This window comes from Oryctolagus cuniculus, chromosome 18 (assembly GCF_051225735.1).
Source record: "Oryctolagus cuniculus isolate XC-2025 breed Fujian yellow rabbit chromosome 18, ASM5122573v1, whole genome shotgun sequence".
Classification (NCBI taxonomy): Eukaryota; Metazoa; Chordata; class Mammalia; order Lagomorpha; family Leporidae; genus Oryctolagus; species Oryctolagus cuniculus.
The window spans coordinates 7996969-8015685 of record NC_142884.1 but is presented as its reverse complement, the minus strand read 5'-3'; the positions used below and the strand labels follow the sequence as shown (position 1 = coordinate 8015685).

Below are 18717 nucleotides of genomic sequence, written 5' to 3'. Positions count from 1 at the left end.
CAGGCTAAAATTCACAGGCGTGAGGCCCTGGGCCTTGTGCCAGCGAGGCACCCACATCCGAGGGCATCTAAAGGCCGGGTTCCTCTTGGGAAGGAGGAAGCAAGGGCCACGGTGAGAGAGGGCTGGGCTCATGTGGTCAGCCTTCCATCTTTCCGTTCCTGTTCCCCTAAGGATCACTCTTTCTATGATCTGGCTGAGGAGAGGGGAGGAGCCAAGTGCTGGCGTTGCTGATCTTGGGATTCTCTGTCTACCAGGCCCTCTCCCTGCTGCCCCACGACACAATCGTCTCTCCTTCCAGTCTGCCTCCTATTGTCTGGCCGAAGTGATCTTGGACAAAACATTTTTAATTCCAATGACGTCAAATGCATTGAGATTGTTAGTTAAAGGGATGTTTTATTAGCTTGCTGTCTTACTCTCTTCTAGGGGAATTATTTTTTTCTTCCAAAATTTTCCAGGTGCACAGAACCAAAGATCGCGTTGTCAGTATGGGTAAACGCCCCTGGAAATTTTGGCTGAGACAGTCTGCTTAATTCTCTGGGTTCAGACTCCCACACCCCAGATTTTGACCTGGCAAATGTTCAGACTTTCTGTCCTTTCCGAGTGAAAAATTTTTTCTTGTTCATTTTTTTCCAGAGGACTTTGTTAGTTCCAATGTAAGCTTGGTAAGAGCAATCTACCCTGTTGTTGCCGAAACAATCGCAACTCCACCTACAGTACTGACAATGGGGTTTGGGGAGTGGGTGTTAGGAATCAGCGTCCTCCCAGACCCATGCTAGACTGTCCACTCCTTTCCTCTTGGTCACTTTCCAAAGTCCAGGAAATAATATTATCATCAGTGTGAGCTGCTGGAGAACTTTTAGTACTTTTTTTTTTAAAGCTATTTTATTTGAAAGGCAGAGACACAGAAGGAGAGAGAAAGAGAAAGAGATGGGGGGGAGAGAGAGAGAGAAAGAGAGAGAGAGAGGAAGATCTTCTACCCACTCCCCAAATGGCTACAATAAGCAGGGCTGGGCCATGCCCAAGCCAGGAGCCAGGAGCTTCATCTGGGTCTCCCACGTGGGTGGCAGGGCTCAAGCACTTGGGCCATCTCCTGCTGCTTTCCCAGGCACATGGATCAGAAGTGGAGCAGCTGGGACCCAAACTGGCACACATGGGATACCAGCATCACAGGCGGTGGCTTAACTCACTACATCACAATGGCGGTCTCAGGTTTAGCACTTTTTTAAAAAATTAATTTGACTTTAGAGGAGGAAGAGTACAAGGTCTTTCTTCAGTCCACCCTCTCAACCCAAGTCTACTCGTGAGCTCATATTTTTTAAAAAATTTATTTGAAAGCATTACAGAGAGGTAGAGACAAGAGAGAGGTTTTCCATCCACTGATTCATTCCCCAAATGGCTACAACAGCCGGATCTGAGCCAATCCGAAGCCAGGGGCCAGGAGCTTCCTCTGGGTCTCCCACCTGGGTGCAGGGGCCCAAGCACTTGGGCCATCTCCTGCTGCTTTCCCAGGTGCATTAGCTGGGAGCTGAATCAGAAGTGGAGCAGCCGGGACTTGAACTGGTGGGATGCTGGCACTGCAGGCAGGGCTTTAACCCTCTGTGCCACAGCGCTGGCCCCAGGAGCTCATGTCTGAAGGACGAGGTGGCATGAGCCTTCTGCCTTTCAGGAGGAGGGGTCCCAACGGCAAAGGCGTGGAAGGGTGGGTCCGGAGGAGAGGGCAGATGAATAGTTGGCAGGGAGACCATGAAGGTCTCTAAGTGCCTTCCAGGGGGTGGGGAGGTACTTGTGATGTATTATGTAAAGCCAGAGAGACTTAAATGGAACTTTGGCTCTTAGAAGGAGCCCAGAGAATCCCGTGAATGGGGGGAGAGGCTGCTGTGGGGGAGGGGACCTGCAGAAGGATTGAGAGGTAGAAGCTGGGTGATGAGATGACTCTGGAGAGGGTAGGAGATGCCACGTGAGGAGCTGAGTTCCAGATGGGGGGCTGGTCCTTCCCTGAGAGCCTTCCCGGTGGTCCTGAGGAGGGGAGCCACGCCTACGTGTTGCCGCCAGGTTCTCTGTGCACAGTCACCTTGGGAGCTTCCTGTTCAAGGAAGCGCTGAGCACACGCTGTGCGACACAGCCTCTGTTGGCCGATTTTCATGCGCTCACTCCTTCGATGTTCACAGCGACCTTTGAGGTAGGACTCACAACAGAGGTAGGACTCTGGGACATACAGAGTGGGAAACCAAGGCACGGAGAAGGGAAGCGAATTGCTGACAGCAATGCGTTCTTAGATAGCGCTGGCTCTTGGATATGAACCCAAGTGTCCCTAACCCCATGGCCTGTCTTCTTTGCACCCCGTGACGCTGTCACAAGGGCTCTTTGTGCTTCCATGGTCAGTCCCAGCCATGTCCTTCCCCCCACAAAGCCGTGATGCCTCCGGGCAGCACCGAGCCACAGCCGGGTCCTCACTTGCTCTTCTTGATCTCCGAGTACTCCGTGGCTCTGGTGGCCTCCTGTTCCTGAGGCTCTCGTGGCTTCATTCCGTGGAAGCTCAGGGAGGCGTAGTGGAGCTCCTGTGGCTGCTGTGGGAGAGGCGCGGCATCCGCGGGAGAGTCTTGCTCTTGGGGGCCGTCTGGCTTGGGGGCCTTCTGCCGGGAATCCTGGGGGGAGGGGAGGGGAGAGAACACAGTCAAGGCAGGGACAACGAGGCAGGGGTGGTGCAGCGACCTCTTGGAGCTTCACGACGCCTTGACGTCCGTTTTGGAAAGGAATTGAGCTTTATGCAGCCGGAAGTGGGGCTTGGAAACCCTTGCCACCCTCCTGCCTGTCCCTGGAGATGGTTAGTCCACATCTCTGCCTTGTACAACCGCCTCCTGGTGACCACGTCCCCGTGGGACAGCTATGGACAACCTACCTGACCTGCCTGCACACCCTCACACCCCTGCATGGACGATGCAGAAACCACCTGTCAATCAAGTGTGGCTGCACAGCACTCATGCCTGCCTGCTCCACACTGACAAGTCCCACTCTCCCCACACCTGCTATTTGAGAGCTAGTTTTCAGGTTCTAGCAGGGGAGCGCAGCTACTCGTATACCCTTGACCGAAGACCGGTCCTCCTCTAGCGGGGAAGGTCGTCCTCTTCAACCAAGCGTGCAGCTTCGGGAGGGACACACATGGAGCAGTGAGGGAGGAAGGGGACACCCGCCCAGCCAGCCAGATCAGCCAAATCAACCCTGGCGATCAATGGGGTGACAGATGTTGCAGCCAGATCGCCCTCACGTTCCACACCTGCTGTTTGTGCTGTCCTGATGTCCCCAGCCCCCCAAAGGTACACACGTGGGTCCTGAGGGGCAGGCGCCCTCTTTTCTCTGGGGTCTGTGACCAACAAGCTGCTCCTGGGGTTTCCTGTGTCTGTTGAGTCCTTGCCTTATCTCACTGCCACACCGACCCGACCTTTCCCATGGCTCCTGGTGTGAGCACAATGGACGTCAGTGAGACGGCAGCCACGGAGTTGCCTGCTGGTGTGAGTGAGATTCCTGCGAGAGGGACTCTTGGTCCCGGGATGGGCACTTAAGCGTCAGGCCATGCGTCAGGATAAAGAAGGATCTTGTGTACACCCCTGACCAAACCCCTGGAGCTCCAGCGCCTGCGCTAGGGTTCATGGCCGCTCTGTTGAGAGCGACCTCACATGGGGTTGATGGGACATTAGGTCCCAGTGTTCACACTCTGCCAGGTGAAATCGAAATGTGAGGGCCTCAGACGCATTTTCAGACACGTGAGACTTCAGAAGCCTTGATACAGAGAAACCCAAATGGAAAAATTCAAATAAAATGAGAAAACAAACAGAAAGGAAATCTGGTGGTATGGCTGGGATATAAAGGTATAAAATGTGTACTGCATTTTTTTTTAAATACCAAAGAATATAAAAAAAAGTTAAGTGTGTTTATAACAATCCAGGATAAAAACTCAGATCTGCAGCAAAGCATCAACATTGCGGGGGGGTGGGGTGGGGGTGGAGAGAGACCAGGAAATATAAAAGCACGCTCAAGTCCTTCTGCTATGAGTAATACAGACACATTAATTTTTTTTTTTGACAGGCAGAGTGGACAGTAAGAGAGAGAGACAGAGAGAAAGGTCTTCCTTTGCCATTGGTTCACCCTCCAATGGCCGCCGCGGCCGGCGCACCGCGCTGATCCGATGGCAGGAGCCAGGAGCCAGGTGCTTCTCCTGGTCTCCCATGGGGTGCAGGGCCCAAGCACCTGGGCCATCCTCCACTGCACTCCTGGGCCACAGCAGAGGGCTAGCCTGGAAGAGGGGCAACCGGGACAGAATCCGGCGCCCCGACCGGGACTAGAACCCGGTGTGCCGGCACCGCTAGGCGGAGGATTAGCCTAGTGAGCCGCGGCGCCGGCCAGACACATTAATTTTTAACTAAGGACAAAAGTGAAATATTGAAAACATGAAACCACGTGACAGTAGAAGGTAAAATAGTAGAAGAAATTTGCATAAATCAATATTCACGATAAATTTTCAATAGAATAAACTCAACAGATGAGGTCAAATTGGGTTTTTAAAAGCTTAGTTATACACGTTTTACAGAAGTTACTACTAAACATAAACACATAAAATTTTGGGAGAAAAAAACATGGAGAAGCATCAGACAACCGACCAACCAACGACAAGTTGATGCAGCTGTTTGGAACTAGACTTCCAAGAAAAAATACCAAATGTAGGGTATGTTGTGGTGCAGTGGGTTAAGCTACCTCCTATGACGCCGGCATCCCATAGTCCTGGCTGCTCCACTTCTGACCCAGCTTCCTGTTAATACACCTGGGGAAGCAGCAGAAGATGACCCAAGTACAGGGTTCCTGCCACCCACATAGGAGACCAGGATGGAGCTCCAGGCCCCTGACTTCAGCCTGGCTCAGCCCTGGCCATGACGACCATTTGAGGAATGAACCAGTAGCTGCAAAATTCTCTCTCTCTCTCTAACTCGCTGTCTTTCTGTAACGCTGCCTTTCAGATAGATAGATAGATAGATAGATGATAGATAGATATTTTTTAAAAATAATGAGTATAGAGAGGATCACTACATGTGATAAGATATTCAGATGAGGAGAAAAACTCTTCCAAAATATATGGTTTTAATTTATAAATCAAATGTAAGAAACACGTGTGAAATTGACCAATATATTAACATTGTAAGATTTCAACACGTGTCTCTCAAATATCAGTAAGTCAGGAAGATCTATCAGTATGAGTATTTGAGCATTAAAATTAATGCAGTGACCTGGTAATCTTATCCAGCATTTAAGAAATAAAAAATTCACATTATTCTTAATCACACAAGAAATAGATACAAAAATATATACATACAAGCCACAAGACTTAACAAATTAAAAAACTTAACAAATTAAAAAAAAAAACAGATCTCATAAAAACCAAGTATCCTGACCAAAAAAAAAATCATCTTACAATAAACTAATCATGGAAATATGTTTAAACATTTGTAAACACTTAGATTTTTTAATCCCAAATAGTTTGATTGAAAGAAGAAATTATAGGTTTTTAAAATACCCAGAACAAAAAATATAAAGACAGCATACACCAAAATCTGTGGATTGAGCAAAAGTGATGTTTGTGAGAAAGTTATCCATCACTGCTTCATAAGCAAGGGAGAACTATAGATTAATAAACTAGGTATCCACCTTAAAATTAGTAAAGACATCAGAATAAACAAAGAGAGTAATAAAGAACACAAGAAAATGAATATAAATATAGAAAACAAAGATACAAAGAGAAAACCAACAATCCAAACAGTTGGTTCTTTGAAATAGGCAAGCGAGTTACCTGGGGCGGGGGATCACAAATGACCAATGTCACGAATATGAAGGGAGAAGCCATCTCAACAAACCATGTAAACACCAGAGAGCACCGCCCATAGCACTCTCTGAAAAGATTACAAACCTTGGATGAGACAAAATGAACGAGTCCCAGAACACAAAGCTCACTGAAGAACACACAAAATGATGGAATCGAAGAAACTGCCCCCGGAGACAGCACCGTGCCCAAATGATTCTACAAGCGACATTTTCTAATCATTCAAGATCCATGTTAGTCCAATTGTATGCACTCCTCTCCAGGTAGTAGAAGTTGGGGGAATAGCCCCCAACTTCTCAACGCCATCTTGATGCCTCAACAGAGGGAACAGGAGGAGAGAGGAAAATGGCGGGTCCATTGAAGCCACGCCTGGGGGTGCCAAAGGGCTAAGCAAAAGGCCCCCAAACTGAAGCTACTACAGAATTACAACAGACGCGCCACGTGCCACGTGCTCCTCCCCGGGGGATTCTGCAAAACCTTTCACGGTTGCTCACAGAGCGTTCAACATCTCACAAAGCCCTGTTGGGTGGCATCACTGGACAGGGGTGGGACTTTAGGGGAGGGGGCTTGGTGGGAGGTCCTCAGGTCATGAGGGTGTGACTCACAGCTAGCTCCCATGGGACCCGCTGGGTTCTCACAAAAGGATTATTATAAAAACTGGAGTTTGGGTCCACTCCCTCTCCAACACCCCTGGCTCACGTGAGATCCTTCCTCTGTGCGCCCTCCACCATCTGCTGCTTTTACCAGAGGCCAAGCCAATCTCAGTCTTTCAACCTCCAACACCGTGAGCAGACCTCTTCTGAGAAACTGAGCTGCCTCAGGAATTTATAGTGATGCAAAGCTGGCTGATACATGGAGTGAGGGAGAAAATCCTGTTAGCAGGTGCATTTGAAAGGTTCAAAGAAGTTTGTGATGAAAACTCAAAGTTGTTAGGCTGGCGCCGTGGTTCAATGGGCTAATCCTCTGCCTTGCGGCGCCGGCACACCGGGTTCTAGTCCCAGTCGGGGCGCCGGATTCTGTCCCAGTTGCCCCTCTTCCAGGCCAGCTCTCTGCTGTGGCCAGGGAGTACAGTGGAGGATGGCCCAAGTGCTTGGGCCCTGCACCCCATGGGAGACCAGGAGAAGCACCTGGCTCCTGCCTTCGGATCAGCGCGGTGCGCCAGCCACAGCGCACAGGTTGCAGCGGCCACTGGGGGGTGAACCAGCGGAAGAAAGACCTTTCTCTCTGTCTCTCTCTCTCTCACTGTCCACTCTGCCTGTCAAAAAATAAAAAAAAAAAAAAAAAGAAAGAAAAAGAAAACTCAAAGTTGTTTAGAGATAGAAAGGGACTTCCTTGACCTCATCAAAGTTAACAAAGACAAATTTAAATGGTAGACTGTTGGCCATTTCCTTTCAAATCAGGAGCAATGAAAGATGTCCAGGTTTACCACTTGTATTTGACTGGAGACAGCAAATGAAGAGAAGAAATCAGAATGAAGTGCTTAGATACAGGAAGAAATGGGCTGTTAGGACTTTGCAGATGATATAATCATGTAATCTGAGGTATCAAAAGATTTTTAAAGGGGTTGGTGCTGTGGTGTAGCGGGTAAGGCCGCCACCTGCAGTGCCGGCATCCCATACGGTTACGGGTTCGAGTCCTGGCTGCTCCACTTCTGATCCAGCTCTCTGTGGTGGCCTGGAAAAGCAGTAGATGGCCCAAGTCCTTGGGTCCCTGCACCTGTGTGGGAGGCCTGGAAGAAGCTCCTGGCTCCTGGCTTCAGACTGGTGCAGCTCTGGCCATTGAGGCCAACTGGGGAGTGAACCAGCGGATGGAAGACCTCTCTCTCTGTCTGCTTCTCCTCTCTCTCTGTGTAACTCTGCCTTTCAGATAAAAAAATAAATCTTTAAAAAACAGATTTTTAAATAATACCCAGGATGAATGTTTGATATTTTAAAGTCATATACAAATTATTTGAACTAATAAGAGGCTTCCCAAGCTGGAAGGATTTAGATCAATCTTAAAAATGGCTGGTCACTTGCTGCATGCAGTGAGAGAATGGAGGTGACTCCCAGCGCCCAGACAGCTGACCCCAGAGGAGGCCGAGTGTCCCTGTGAAGGGATGCACCATCCCAATGGAGACTTGAGAGGAACTCAGCGGGGGATTCAACCCCACCGCTGTGGGAGGGGAACCGGAGAAGGTCCTGTTGACAAACGGTAGGGAAATGAAAAGCAGCTTGGTGCAGTCACAGCTCGAGGTTTCGGACGCCTGTTGCCACATGCGGCTGTGTGCTCACTTCCCCTTCAAAGCAAGCATCCGGGAAAGCCGGTCATGGGTTGAACTCGGCTTGGTTCTACTTGCAGGGCGTACATGAGGCCAAGCGTTTCCTTCTCAGAACCTGAGGCCCCAGAAGATGAGTCAGTTCTCCAAGGAGACAGCTTTAGGTTTGCATCGGCTGCTTTGGATCCGCACACCGCGAAAGTTAAACGTAAGGATACCACCACGTTTTCAGGTGGCGTCTCCGTTTCTGAAAACAGCCATCAGCAGGCAGATGAAAAAAAATCCAAGATTTCTCCGGCAATCAAAACAGCAAGATTTAAATGACACCAAGACCAACTTGGGGATTTATTACTTGCAGAAAGAAAACATGGATGTTTCATTCTGCATTTCAGCAGTAAGCATCAGAAAAAACACTTCTAGAAAAGACAGCCCTATCAGCGTGCAGGAAGAAACACAGCAAGAGACGGTGAGAGCTGTGTTAGGCAAACCCACATCTTTCCTGGAAACAGTGAAGATGCACAAACAAGGGAGATACATCTGTTGCTGCAGATGAGAAGACCTGAACTCATGGATAGGCAAATTCTTCCTAAACTGAGATCTGGGCTCAGTGTGACTCCAATCAGAACGCCAACAGGAGTGTTTTTTGGAATCTGGCAAACTGATTGTAACATTTAAGTGGATCAAAAAATACTAGCCAAGACATTACTGAAGGAGATCAAGGAAGGATCTTATTCTATTAGACATAGGGACTAATTTTTTAATATTTTTTTATTTGAATGAGAGAGAGAGAGAGAGAGAGACAGGGAGGGAGAGAGAGAGAGAGAGAGAGAGAGAGAGAGAGAGAGAGAGATCTTCCATCTGCTGGCTCATTCCAACAGCCAGGACTGGGCCGGACCTAAGACAGGAGCCAGGCTCTTCTTCTGGGTCTCCCATGTGGGTAGCAGGGGCCCAACCACTTGGACCACCTTTTGCTGATTTCCCAGGCAATCCGCGTGGAGCTGGATTGGAAGTGGAGCAGTGGGGACACAAACTGGCGCCCATACGGGATGCCGGTATTGCAGGCAGTGGCTTAATGGGCTGCCTCACATCACTAGCCCCTGGGACTCATTTTTGAGATTATATGAGGCATCTTTAAAAAGTTCATAAGAAACGCATATTGTGAAAAACCTATGCATATATTTCAAAAAATTTTGCACCAAAATAAGTTTCTGTCCATTCCATCTTTCCATGATTCCTGACATTCTGTTGATACTAGATAGTTCTGATCCAGAGATGGAAAAATTGACCACTGGAATAAAGTTAAGGGACTGGTGCAGTGGTGTAGCAGGTAAAGCCGCCACCTGCAGTGCCGGCATCCCTTATGGGTGCCAGCTTGAGTCTCGGCTGCTCCACTTCTGATCCAGCCCTCTGCTGTGGCCTGGGAAATCAGTAGAAGATGACCCAAGTGCTTGGGCCCCTGCACCTGTGTGGGAGACCTGGAAGAAGTTCCTGGCTCCTGGCTTCAGATCAGCACAGCTCCAGCCATTGCAGTCAATTGGGTAGTGAACCAGTGGATGGAAGACCTCTCTCTCTCTCTCTCTCTCTCTCTCTCTCTCTCTCTCTCTCTCTCCTGCCTCTCTGTAACTCTACCTTTCAAATAAATAAATAATATTTTTTAAAAAAGGATAGTTAAGGTCACAGCAAGAGGCCTACATGTATATAGAATGGATATCTGGCAGAAATGTTGTGGCCGATCAATGGAGGAGGAAGGAGCTGATCACAAGCTGGAGGGACATATGGATCAACCCTGTATATCACACATGGAAATCAACTCTAGATACATCAGATTCTTAAATATGAAAAGGGAAATGCAGCGCTTTTAGTAGAAATGATACTTGAATGCCAGGATGGAAAAGAATTTCCTAAATGAGACCCAAAGGGCCCTCAATAGCAAAGACAAGATTGGTGAATATGATTATATTACAATTAAGAACTTACGTTCATCATCGGTCACCTTAGGAAACATGAGGACAAGCCACCTGCTGGGGAATGAGACTTATGATATAAGTAGAAAAATGGTATAAATACATAAAGCCCTGCAACAAATTCAGAAAGATCAAGCACTTGGTAGGAAGATGTGCTCTAGAGATACATAACCAAGATCTCGTAGAAGAGGTGTGCATACGACAGTGAAAAGGGAGAAAGATTGTTTTTTATCCTCATTGGTAACATAGGAAATGCAAATAAATCCCATAGTAAGATGACAAAAAAACCCTGAGAAAACAGAAAAGCAAATACCAGAGAGACTGCAGATCAGCAAAGTCTCCTAAGCGCAGGCGGGAGTTAAGTGGACGGTGGATGCGGTCTTTTTGAAGAGCTTGTGATGTAAAGATGGACACACACCTTGCAACCCAACACTCTTGCATGTAAATATGAGATGTGAATAAGAATGTTCCCGAGGACAGAGGGGCGCCTCATGCCTGGGAGCAGGAGCTCAGGTAACAGATACAACTCTAAAGCGAGTTATCAAGTAGCCGGGCAGAGGACTGAGCTGCACCTTTGTGCAATACTGTGGGTGAGTCGTCACAATACCCTGTTGAGTCAACAAGGCGAGCTCAGGAAGAGCACGTGGAGCAAGACGCTCTGTGCAGGTTCAGGAACGGCTCAACCCGGCGTGCAACAGGTCTTCAAAAACACACACGAACAAAACTAAGCACGGATTTCAACTTTTTTTTTTTTTGCTGCAAAATAAGTGTACCTTTACTATTTTTAAAAAATTTTATTTGAAAGACAGACAGAAACAGATAGAGATCTTTCCATCCTCTGGCTCACTAGGTAAATGCCTACAAATGCTGGGACTGGGCCAAGCTGAAATCATGAGCCCAGGAACCAGTCTGTGTCTCCCCTGTGGGTGGCAGGGACCCAAGTACTTGAGCCATCGCCTGCTAGTTCCCATGGTGTGCATGAGCAGGAAGCTGGAGTCAGACACAGAGCCAGGACTCCGACCAGGTGCTGATACGGAATGCGGGCAACCCAACAGGCAACTTCACTGCCGTGCCCAATATCTACCCCAGTAAACGTATCTCTTAATTCACTTTTCCCCTGAACTTTTGTAAGTCTCAGACTAGGAAGACCAGACTCAGAGCGATGGTTACTGGGGATTGAACAAGGATCAAGATAGTAGATACAGGTTATCATCAGTGTTTCAGGACATCAGCGTTTATCACAAGATAAATGAAATAGAAGAAATAAGGAAGCATGAGTGAACAATGCTTGCTCTAGTGGTAACAGCCTGGTTGTGAAATAGACATGTTGAGTACTTCTTCTTTTTAAATTTATTTGACAGATAGGGAGAGAGAGAGAGAGAGAGAGAGAGAGAGAGAAAGGTCTTCCTTCCGTTGGTTCACCCCCCAAATGGCCTCTACGGCCAGCTCTGTGCCGTTCCAAAGCCAGGAGCCAGGTGCTTTTGCCTGGTCTCCCACACAGGTGCAGGCGCCCAAGCACTTGGACCATCCTCTACTGCCTTCCCAGGCCACAGCAGAGAGCTGGACTGGGAGAGGAGCAACCGGGACTAGAATCCGACGCCCACATGGAATGCTGGCGCCGCAGGTGGAGGATTAGCCAAGTGAGCCATGGCGCCGGTCCCCATGTTGAATACTTCTATTTAGGTCAATATGGACTCGGTTTTATAAAAGGAATAGGAAGGGGATATACTGGGCAGGAATAGAGTAAGTGAAAACACAGTGGCTCCTGTTCTCAAGAACGTCACAATATGAGGAGGAGGTAAGTGCTATGGCGCATGCTGAGACTCTCAGAACAGGGGTGCAGGTGCAGCTGGGGGCACGTGGAGGAGGGAGGCGCGGACATGAACCAGGAGGGGAAGAAGAGTAGGAGGTACTGAGATCGGAGCTACAAGCGTTAGACAAGGAAGTCTGGTGGAAATGGGGCAAGGATTGTACGTGGAAAGGCTGAAAGCTGTGAGAGGCTCAGTCTGTGTGCAGACAGGACTGCGCGGCCAGACTACAGGGCGGGTTCAGGGCCAGGAGCAGGCTGGGGTGGCCATCACCAGGGGTGAAGCCGTGGGACGGACAACGCTGCAACTCCAGGTTGGCTGGGAAGCGACAGCTCCGGGGAGATGGTTAGGCAACCTGTGTCCAGGAAGCCAGCTGGGCTTGGCGGTCAGCAGAGAGGAAACAGGCGGACGAGGAGGAGCAGAGAGCCACTTAGCCTTACTTAGGGAGAAGACTGGCTGGGAGGTGACGATCCGTCAGCCACAGGACAATGCTCACGTGTTTGCCCAGGCGACCACGGAGGAGCTCCGCGTGGACTCGCCCAGCGGGCACGACCAAGGGCCCTCGGGCACCACGTCACTCACCCAGGTGACGGAACCCATGACAGGATCTTCGTCTTCCGCGCCCTCCGGTCTCCCAGCGGCTGGCTTCCTACAGATCTTCACTCTAAGAGAAGAACCGGCATGCTGTAGCAGGGAGGGCTCAGGACGTGGGAGCAGGCTTCCCCCCCGCCCCTGGGAAGACCATGAGAAAGACGGCCGAGGTATCCAGTGCCCGAGTGATCCCAGATGAGCCGGGATTCGGTCAAGGTGGCCTGAGACGAAACTTCCTTTACTGAAGACCTCCCCTAACACAAAAACTCGCTCCCATAGGATCTCTAACAGTCTTGCTCGTAACAGCAAAGGAGTGGCAGCTGCCCGGATGTCCATCGGCACGAGAAGGGCCAAATAAAGCGTGGGCCGTCTGGACAATGGATAGGAAGGAGTGGAGTACTGCTGGACGCTTCAGCTTGGATGGACTTGGAAAACGCAGCGCTAAGCAAAGAATCCAATCAAGGAGGACCACATATTTATAATTCCACGCACAGGAAGTGCCCAGAATAGAGAGAGAGAACAGATTCCAGTTGTGGGAAAGTTGGGAGGCGACAGCCCAGGGGTGTGGGATTTCCTCCGTCCCTCCCTCCCTCCCTTCTTTCTTCAGTTCCGTTTTCATCTGGGGTGGAGGTGGGGCGGGGGCAGGGGAAGTTCTGAAATGGCTCGTGGCGATAAGGGCACAGTTCCTGAGTGCAGCTGCATCGCGTCAAAAGTGCGACTCATTCAGGCGGGATGGCTCAGCTCTGCTGTCTGGGATTCAGTGGCCTTGCTCCTGCCTCCCACACCCCCACCCCATGCCTTCTGCAGGGAACGCTTGTCCTCTAAATCATCCTGGCGTCCACTCTGCACATAGGCTGGACTCTGTCACACCCTTGACAGGTTCTGATTTTCCGAGTCTGCTTCCTGGGTGCAGTCCCTCCAGACCCCTGCCCCAGACAACCGCCTGGACTGCCGCTGACCCTAAGCCCGCGTGGACGGTCAGTCACTGCCCGGGGGCCAGCCGCTCAGCAGCTCAGCCACGCCTATATGCTCCAAACCTCCAGTCAGAATCCCCTGTCCCAGCACCGCCCCGTGAGATCTGCTTGTGTCACACCCTGAACCATGGCTCAGTCACTCTGTGGCCCTGTGCGCCCTGACCCCTGTGTACCCCATCAGCACCTGTCTTGCCTCTCTGCCAATCACAGAACAGGTGCTCTTTGAATTAAAGACCCTAGATTACAACTATTCGCCGAGACGGAGACTTACATGCCCAAGACGAGGAGGCACAGACACAGACCGAGCAGGGCTATGGCTCCAGCTCCCGCAAGGGCGGTGGAAACCACTCCTCCCTCCCAGGCCGCTTTCCCTGCAGGAAAGAGGGTGCTGAGTTGCCTTGAGCCCAGGAATGTCTCTTGCCCTCCTCCTCCTTATGGAGGCTGCTTTAGCTCCTGCTCAGCCCAGAGACAGGGGGACCCTGTCCTGCCAAGCCCCAGCCCCCCATCTCCCACCGCCCACCACTCAGGACCCCAACAGGGCCCCTGACCTGGCAATAGCAGGAAGGTGACATTGTGGGTCCTGTGGACGTTCCGGGCCTCGCAGCTGAGCCTGAGGTCGGAGCCCAGCTCCCCGTGGAGGCTCAGGGAGCTGTTGGCCCAGGGCCCGGCGGAGCTGGAGGTGACGGTGAAGGAGGCGTGGCTGCTGTTGCCACTGCTGTTCCCCGCCAGCAGCCGCTCCCCGAGCTGCCAGCGCAGGGAGGGGGCGGGCCGGGCTCGGGAGGAGCAGCTGCAGCGCAGACCCCCGGCCTCCCAGGAGCAGGAGGGGCCAAACAGCTGTGCGGGGTCTGTGAGGAGGGAGGGAGGAGGCACAGGACTCAGCAGGGGGCCCCTTCTGTCCTTGATGTCGTGGGGTTCTGGCCCCAGGTGCCCCCAAACTCACAGTAAACAGAGAGATTGACGGAACCCTGCAGGGAGCCCAGCGGGTTCTGGGCGAGGCAGGTGAACAGCCCCTCGTGCTCCGGCTGCACCTGCGGCAGCTCCAGGCTGTTGTTGGTGGAGATGGGGATGGCATTCTCGGCTGGAGACCCCTGGAACCAGCTCAGATTTGCACAGGAGTTGCTGTCCACCTGGCACAGCAGTCGCAGCGCCAGACCCTCCATGATGGATAAGGTTGAGCCGCTCTTCAGGATCTGGGAGCCTTTGGGGAGAGAAGGCGTGGAGGGCGGTGCAGGGAGGCGGACGGCCTCCATCTTCGCCCCTCCCCAGAATCCGGCTGGCACCCCTTCCCCTCCCTAAGCCCATGCCCTGGGGTCCCTCTTGGCCCACAGGCCGAGCCTCACACCCTCAGGGAGCTGTGCAGAAGAGGCCCAGCAACCCCACTGGGCAGGCATGGGCTGCAGGGCAGGGGAACAGCAGGGCAGGCGTGGGCTGCAGGGCAGGGGAACAGGCAGCCCTGATGACTTTGCAAGCTACAGGGGTCTTCAGAAATGCAGCCCCCATAGACTGAGCTAAAGCTGAGGAAAGTGGGGTGCAGGGACCACTTTGGGAGTCCCTGAGGTCCAGCCGCCCCCACACACTTGGCCGGCTCACCCAGGACCTCTGCGGGGGCTGGGCTCGTTGTCTCCTGACTGTGAAATCTGGTGTCAGGATCAGAGCCAGAGCCTGAGCCAACGTAAGTGTGCTGGCAGTGGATTTGGCCTTGGTGCCTGTGATTAGAACTGGACAGGGAGGGTGGGGGATGGGCAGTGTGCATTTCCCCATGGCTTTGGGCATGCGTGTGTGTGCATGTCTTTGTGAATGGATGTGTGAGCATGTGTGTATGTGTGTGTAAGTATATTGTGCACCTGTGTGCATAGATGTGTATGTGCATGTGTCTGTGTGTGCATATCCATACACTGTGCATGCAAACGAGTGCATGTGTGCACATGTACATAGATATGTGCACACGTGTTTGCACGTGTGTGCATGCATATGTGCAAGCATGTATATGCACATACATGTGTGGCTATGCAAGTGCACACTGCATACACATGGCCATATGCATGTAAATGTGAGCACATGTGTATTTGCATTTGTTCATGTGTATTTGCATACATGCATGTGTATTTGCATACATGCATGTGTATGCATACATACATGCATATGCATATACACATGTGGGTATGCGAGTGCACATGGCACACACACAACCACATGTGTATATATGCGCACATGTATGTGCATGTGGGTACACATGAGTGCATGCATGTGGGCACATGTGTGCCTGAATGCAAGTGCATGTATGTGTATGTGTGCATGTGTGTGTGTGTGTACATGAGCACACACGTGAAGGGTGCTGATTCCTTTTTTTTTATTTGACAGGTAGAGTTATATACAGTGAGAGAGACAGAGAGAAAGGTCTTCCTTCCGTTGGTTCACCCCCCAAATGGCCGCCATGGCTGGAGCTGCACCAATCTGTAGCCAGGAGTTTCCTCCCGGTCTCCCACGGGGTGCAGGGCCCAAGCACTTGGGCCATCCTCCACTGCCCTCCCAGAGCACAGCAAAGAACTGGACTGGAAGAGGAGCAACCGGGACTAGAACCCGGCGCCCATATAGGATGCCAGCGCTGCAGGATGCTGGCCTTTGTCTTCTGTTTCCATTCAAGCTCTGACGCCCCACCTCTACCCCTAGACTGGCATCCCCAAGAGCAGAGGTTTCTGTACCTGTGCTGTTTCCCAGGAAGGCCCTGACGGTGAGGTTCTGCACAGCATCTGCCGGGAGAGAGGGCCCTGTCAGAGGTGAGGGTGGGCGGGGCGTGCACCGGGGGGCACCCAAGGAAAGGCCGGGGTCTGCTGACCACGCCACACCCACACTCCTCAGGCTCAGAGACACGCAAGCTTCCTCAAGCTAGTGTCATCTCTGTCCCTACACACATACGCACTCACACACACGCACAAACAAGCACACACTCACACACACACCACTCCCACCGCCCTCCGGGGCCCAGCAGTCACCCCTCACCCCAGCACTCACAGGAGACATTGAGCTGGACGGTTCTCTCTGTGGTCACCCGAGCTCCTTGGAGGTTCACCCGACAGGTGAGGCTGGTGTCATGGTCCTGGGGCCTCGGCGTAAAGGTGAGCAGTGGGGAGCGCAGCGTCCTGGGGTCCCGAGAGCCAAGGGCCTCCCCCGCCCAGGAGAAGGAGAGCGGTCTCCCCCCGGGGCAGGAGCCCGGCAGGCTGCAGGTCAGCTGCGTGGGGCAGCCGGACTCCAGGGACGCCGGGACGTGGACGTGAGGCTTCTCGGTCAGGGCTGGGCAGAGAGGCAGGTACTTGGCCCAGGGTGGGGGACCTGGGCGACCATGAGAGCGACCCGGGCCTCGGGCCCCAGGCTGGGTCCTGACCCCACATCCCTTCTAAGCAGCCCAGCCCACCCTGCCCCTGACCTACTACGGGGTGGCCAAGCCCCCGGCCTCACCCGGGTCCCCTGCCATACCTGTCACATGCAAATACAGCTTCGTTTCAACGTAGTTGTATTTCACATCACGTCCTGTCTCCACGCGGAAGAAGTACCACCCTGTGTCCCCCCACCTGGCGTCTCTGATGCTCAGGGAACAGTTGGGGGTCCAGAGGTCGCTGGAGACGTGGAATCGGCCCTGGGCCTCCGTCTTCACTGGCCGTTGTGGATGGTTTGTGGCCACAGGGGCATCGTAGTAGATGTGGTCCCCCTCCCGGAACCAGAAGATGTAGACTTGGCTGGAGGAACCCCAGTAGGACGTGGGGTAGGAGAAGGAGCAGGGCACAGAGACACACAGCCCCTCCTGCACCGTCACCGACCGCTGCACCTGGAGCTCGTACCCGGGAGCCTCCTGCAGGGACCCTGGGCAGGGGGACACAGAGGCTCAGCCACTGCCCGGCCCCACCTGTGCCTCCCCCTCCCCCGGCCCACTCACCCCCCCACAGCAGGGGCAGCAGCAGCAGCAGGGGCAGCATAGAGTCGCCGTCCAGGACCCACTGTGGGAAGGAAGTGCCCGGAGCGTGGGGTGGGGCCGAGGCAGCTCGACAGGAAGCCGGGGCTGAGCAAGAGCTGTGGTCCCCGCCTAAGGGGAACTGGGCCCACGTGGGACAGCGAGTGAGGCGGGGGTCATCTGCCTCCAGCCGTCCTCCCACCCCCAGAGACACTGCAGGTGGAGATTCGGGGTCCCCGGAGCGGGAGAAGCCAGGTCATGTTCAGATCAGAGTGACATCCCCCGGGAGTCGACGCAGATGGGGAGGAGACACGAGGGCCAGTCCCGGGGCGGGGGCGAGGGGGCAGCTCCGCGGCCCCCGTCCAGGGAGGAGCCCCGAGCACTGGGAAGAAGCCAGACCTTGGATTCCCGAGCAGCAGTCAGAGCTGGCAGGAAGCAGGGCGTCTGCAGCCTGAGTGTCATGGAGGTGGGGGCCTCTGTCCTCAGGGACGGCTGGGGCCGGGGCACCTCCCACGTGGGTCCTCGTGGCCCGGGGGTCCTGTGTGCCAGCCGGGAAGCTCGGGCCCACTCAGGAGGGCTGTCCCAAGGGAGACGTTCTCCCACCCAGTGGGGTATCCCGAAGGCAACCGGAGCCAGGCGGCCACCGTGGAGCTCAGTCTAGGGCCCAACCTCGTGGAGTCCAGGGAGGGTGCCGGGAAACCCATGATCCGCCTTCTCCTTTGTAAGAGAGACTTCAGTGTGACGACGGGCAGACGAAGGCTACATCTTCCCCGTGATGACTGTGCAGTCAAGGTTAACCATCAGGGATAAAGGACGTGGCCATCACCCACCCAGAACTCGGCCGTGGGTGTCTGCAGACAGCGCGTTAGGAAACCGTCCTCCTGGGCACAGGCCGGCCAGGGGCGTCCACGCAGGTGTGGAGCAAGGCAGCAAGGTCGCCGTGCAGGGAGACCGCGGAGTCAGGACACAGCACCCGCTCCGCGTTCCCCGCTGTCTCCTTCCCCGGTCCTCAGCATCCGGGGTCAGGGCCTGATGTGCTGCGCCTTCTCCTGCCCAGAGTCTGTGGGCGCAGCTGTTGTGTGGGCTCCTGAGGGTGACAGTGACGTCAGCGCTCTCACCTGCGCCCTCTCGTGCTCGGGCCAGCCTAGTGTGATGGTGGCAGAATCTGACAGCCCAGTCTGATGGCGGCAGACTCCTCACAGCCTGGTCCGATGGCGGCAGACTCCTCAGTGGGTTTAGTGAGCGCTCCCTTCTTGATGTCAGCTCTTCCTCTTTTCATCCTCCTACACCCCCTCCCCACCCCTGCCACAC

The 18717-nt window shown here is 53.1% G+C and overlaps 1 protein-coding gene across 1 annotated transcript; it reads right to left on the bottom strand.

Moving 5' to 3' along the window:
* Positions 1–1219: 1219 nt before the first annotated feature.
* On the bottom strand, positions 1220–17661 carry LOC100351300 (sialic acid-binding Ig-like lectin 5). The gene is made up of 9 exons (XM_002722346.6): positions 17392–17661; positions 16935–17318; positions 16473–16751; positions 16163–16210; positions 14401–14658; positions 14009–14305; positions 13732–13831; positions 12478–12559; positions 1220–2645 (listed from the first exon to the last, which is right to left on the bottom strand). Exons 1-9 carry the CDS (start codon positions 17429–17431, stop codon positions 2451–2453), a joined length of 1683 nt encoding a protein of 560 aa, XP_002722392.5. The 5' UTR covers positions 17432–17661; the 3' UTR covers positions 1220–2450.
* Between the last annotated feature and the right edge of the window lie 1056 nt (positions 17662–18717).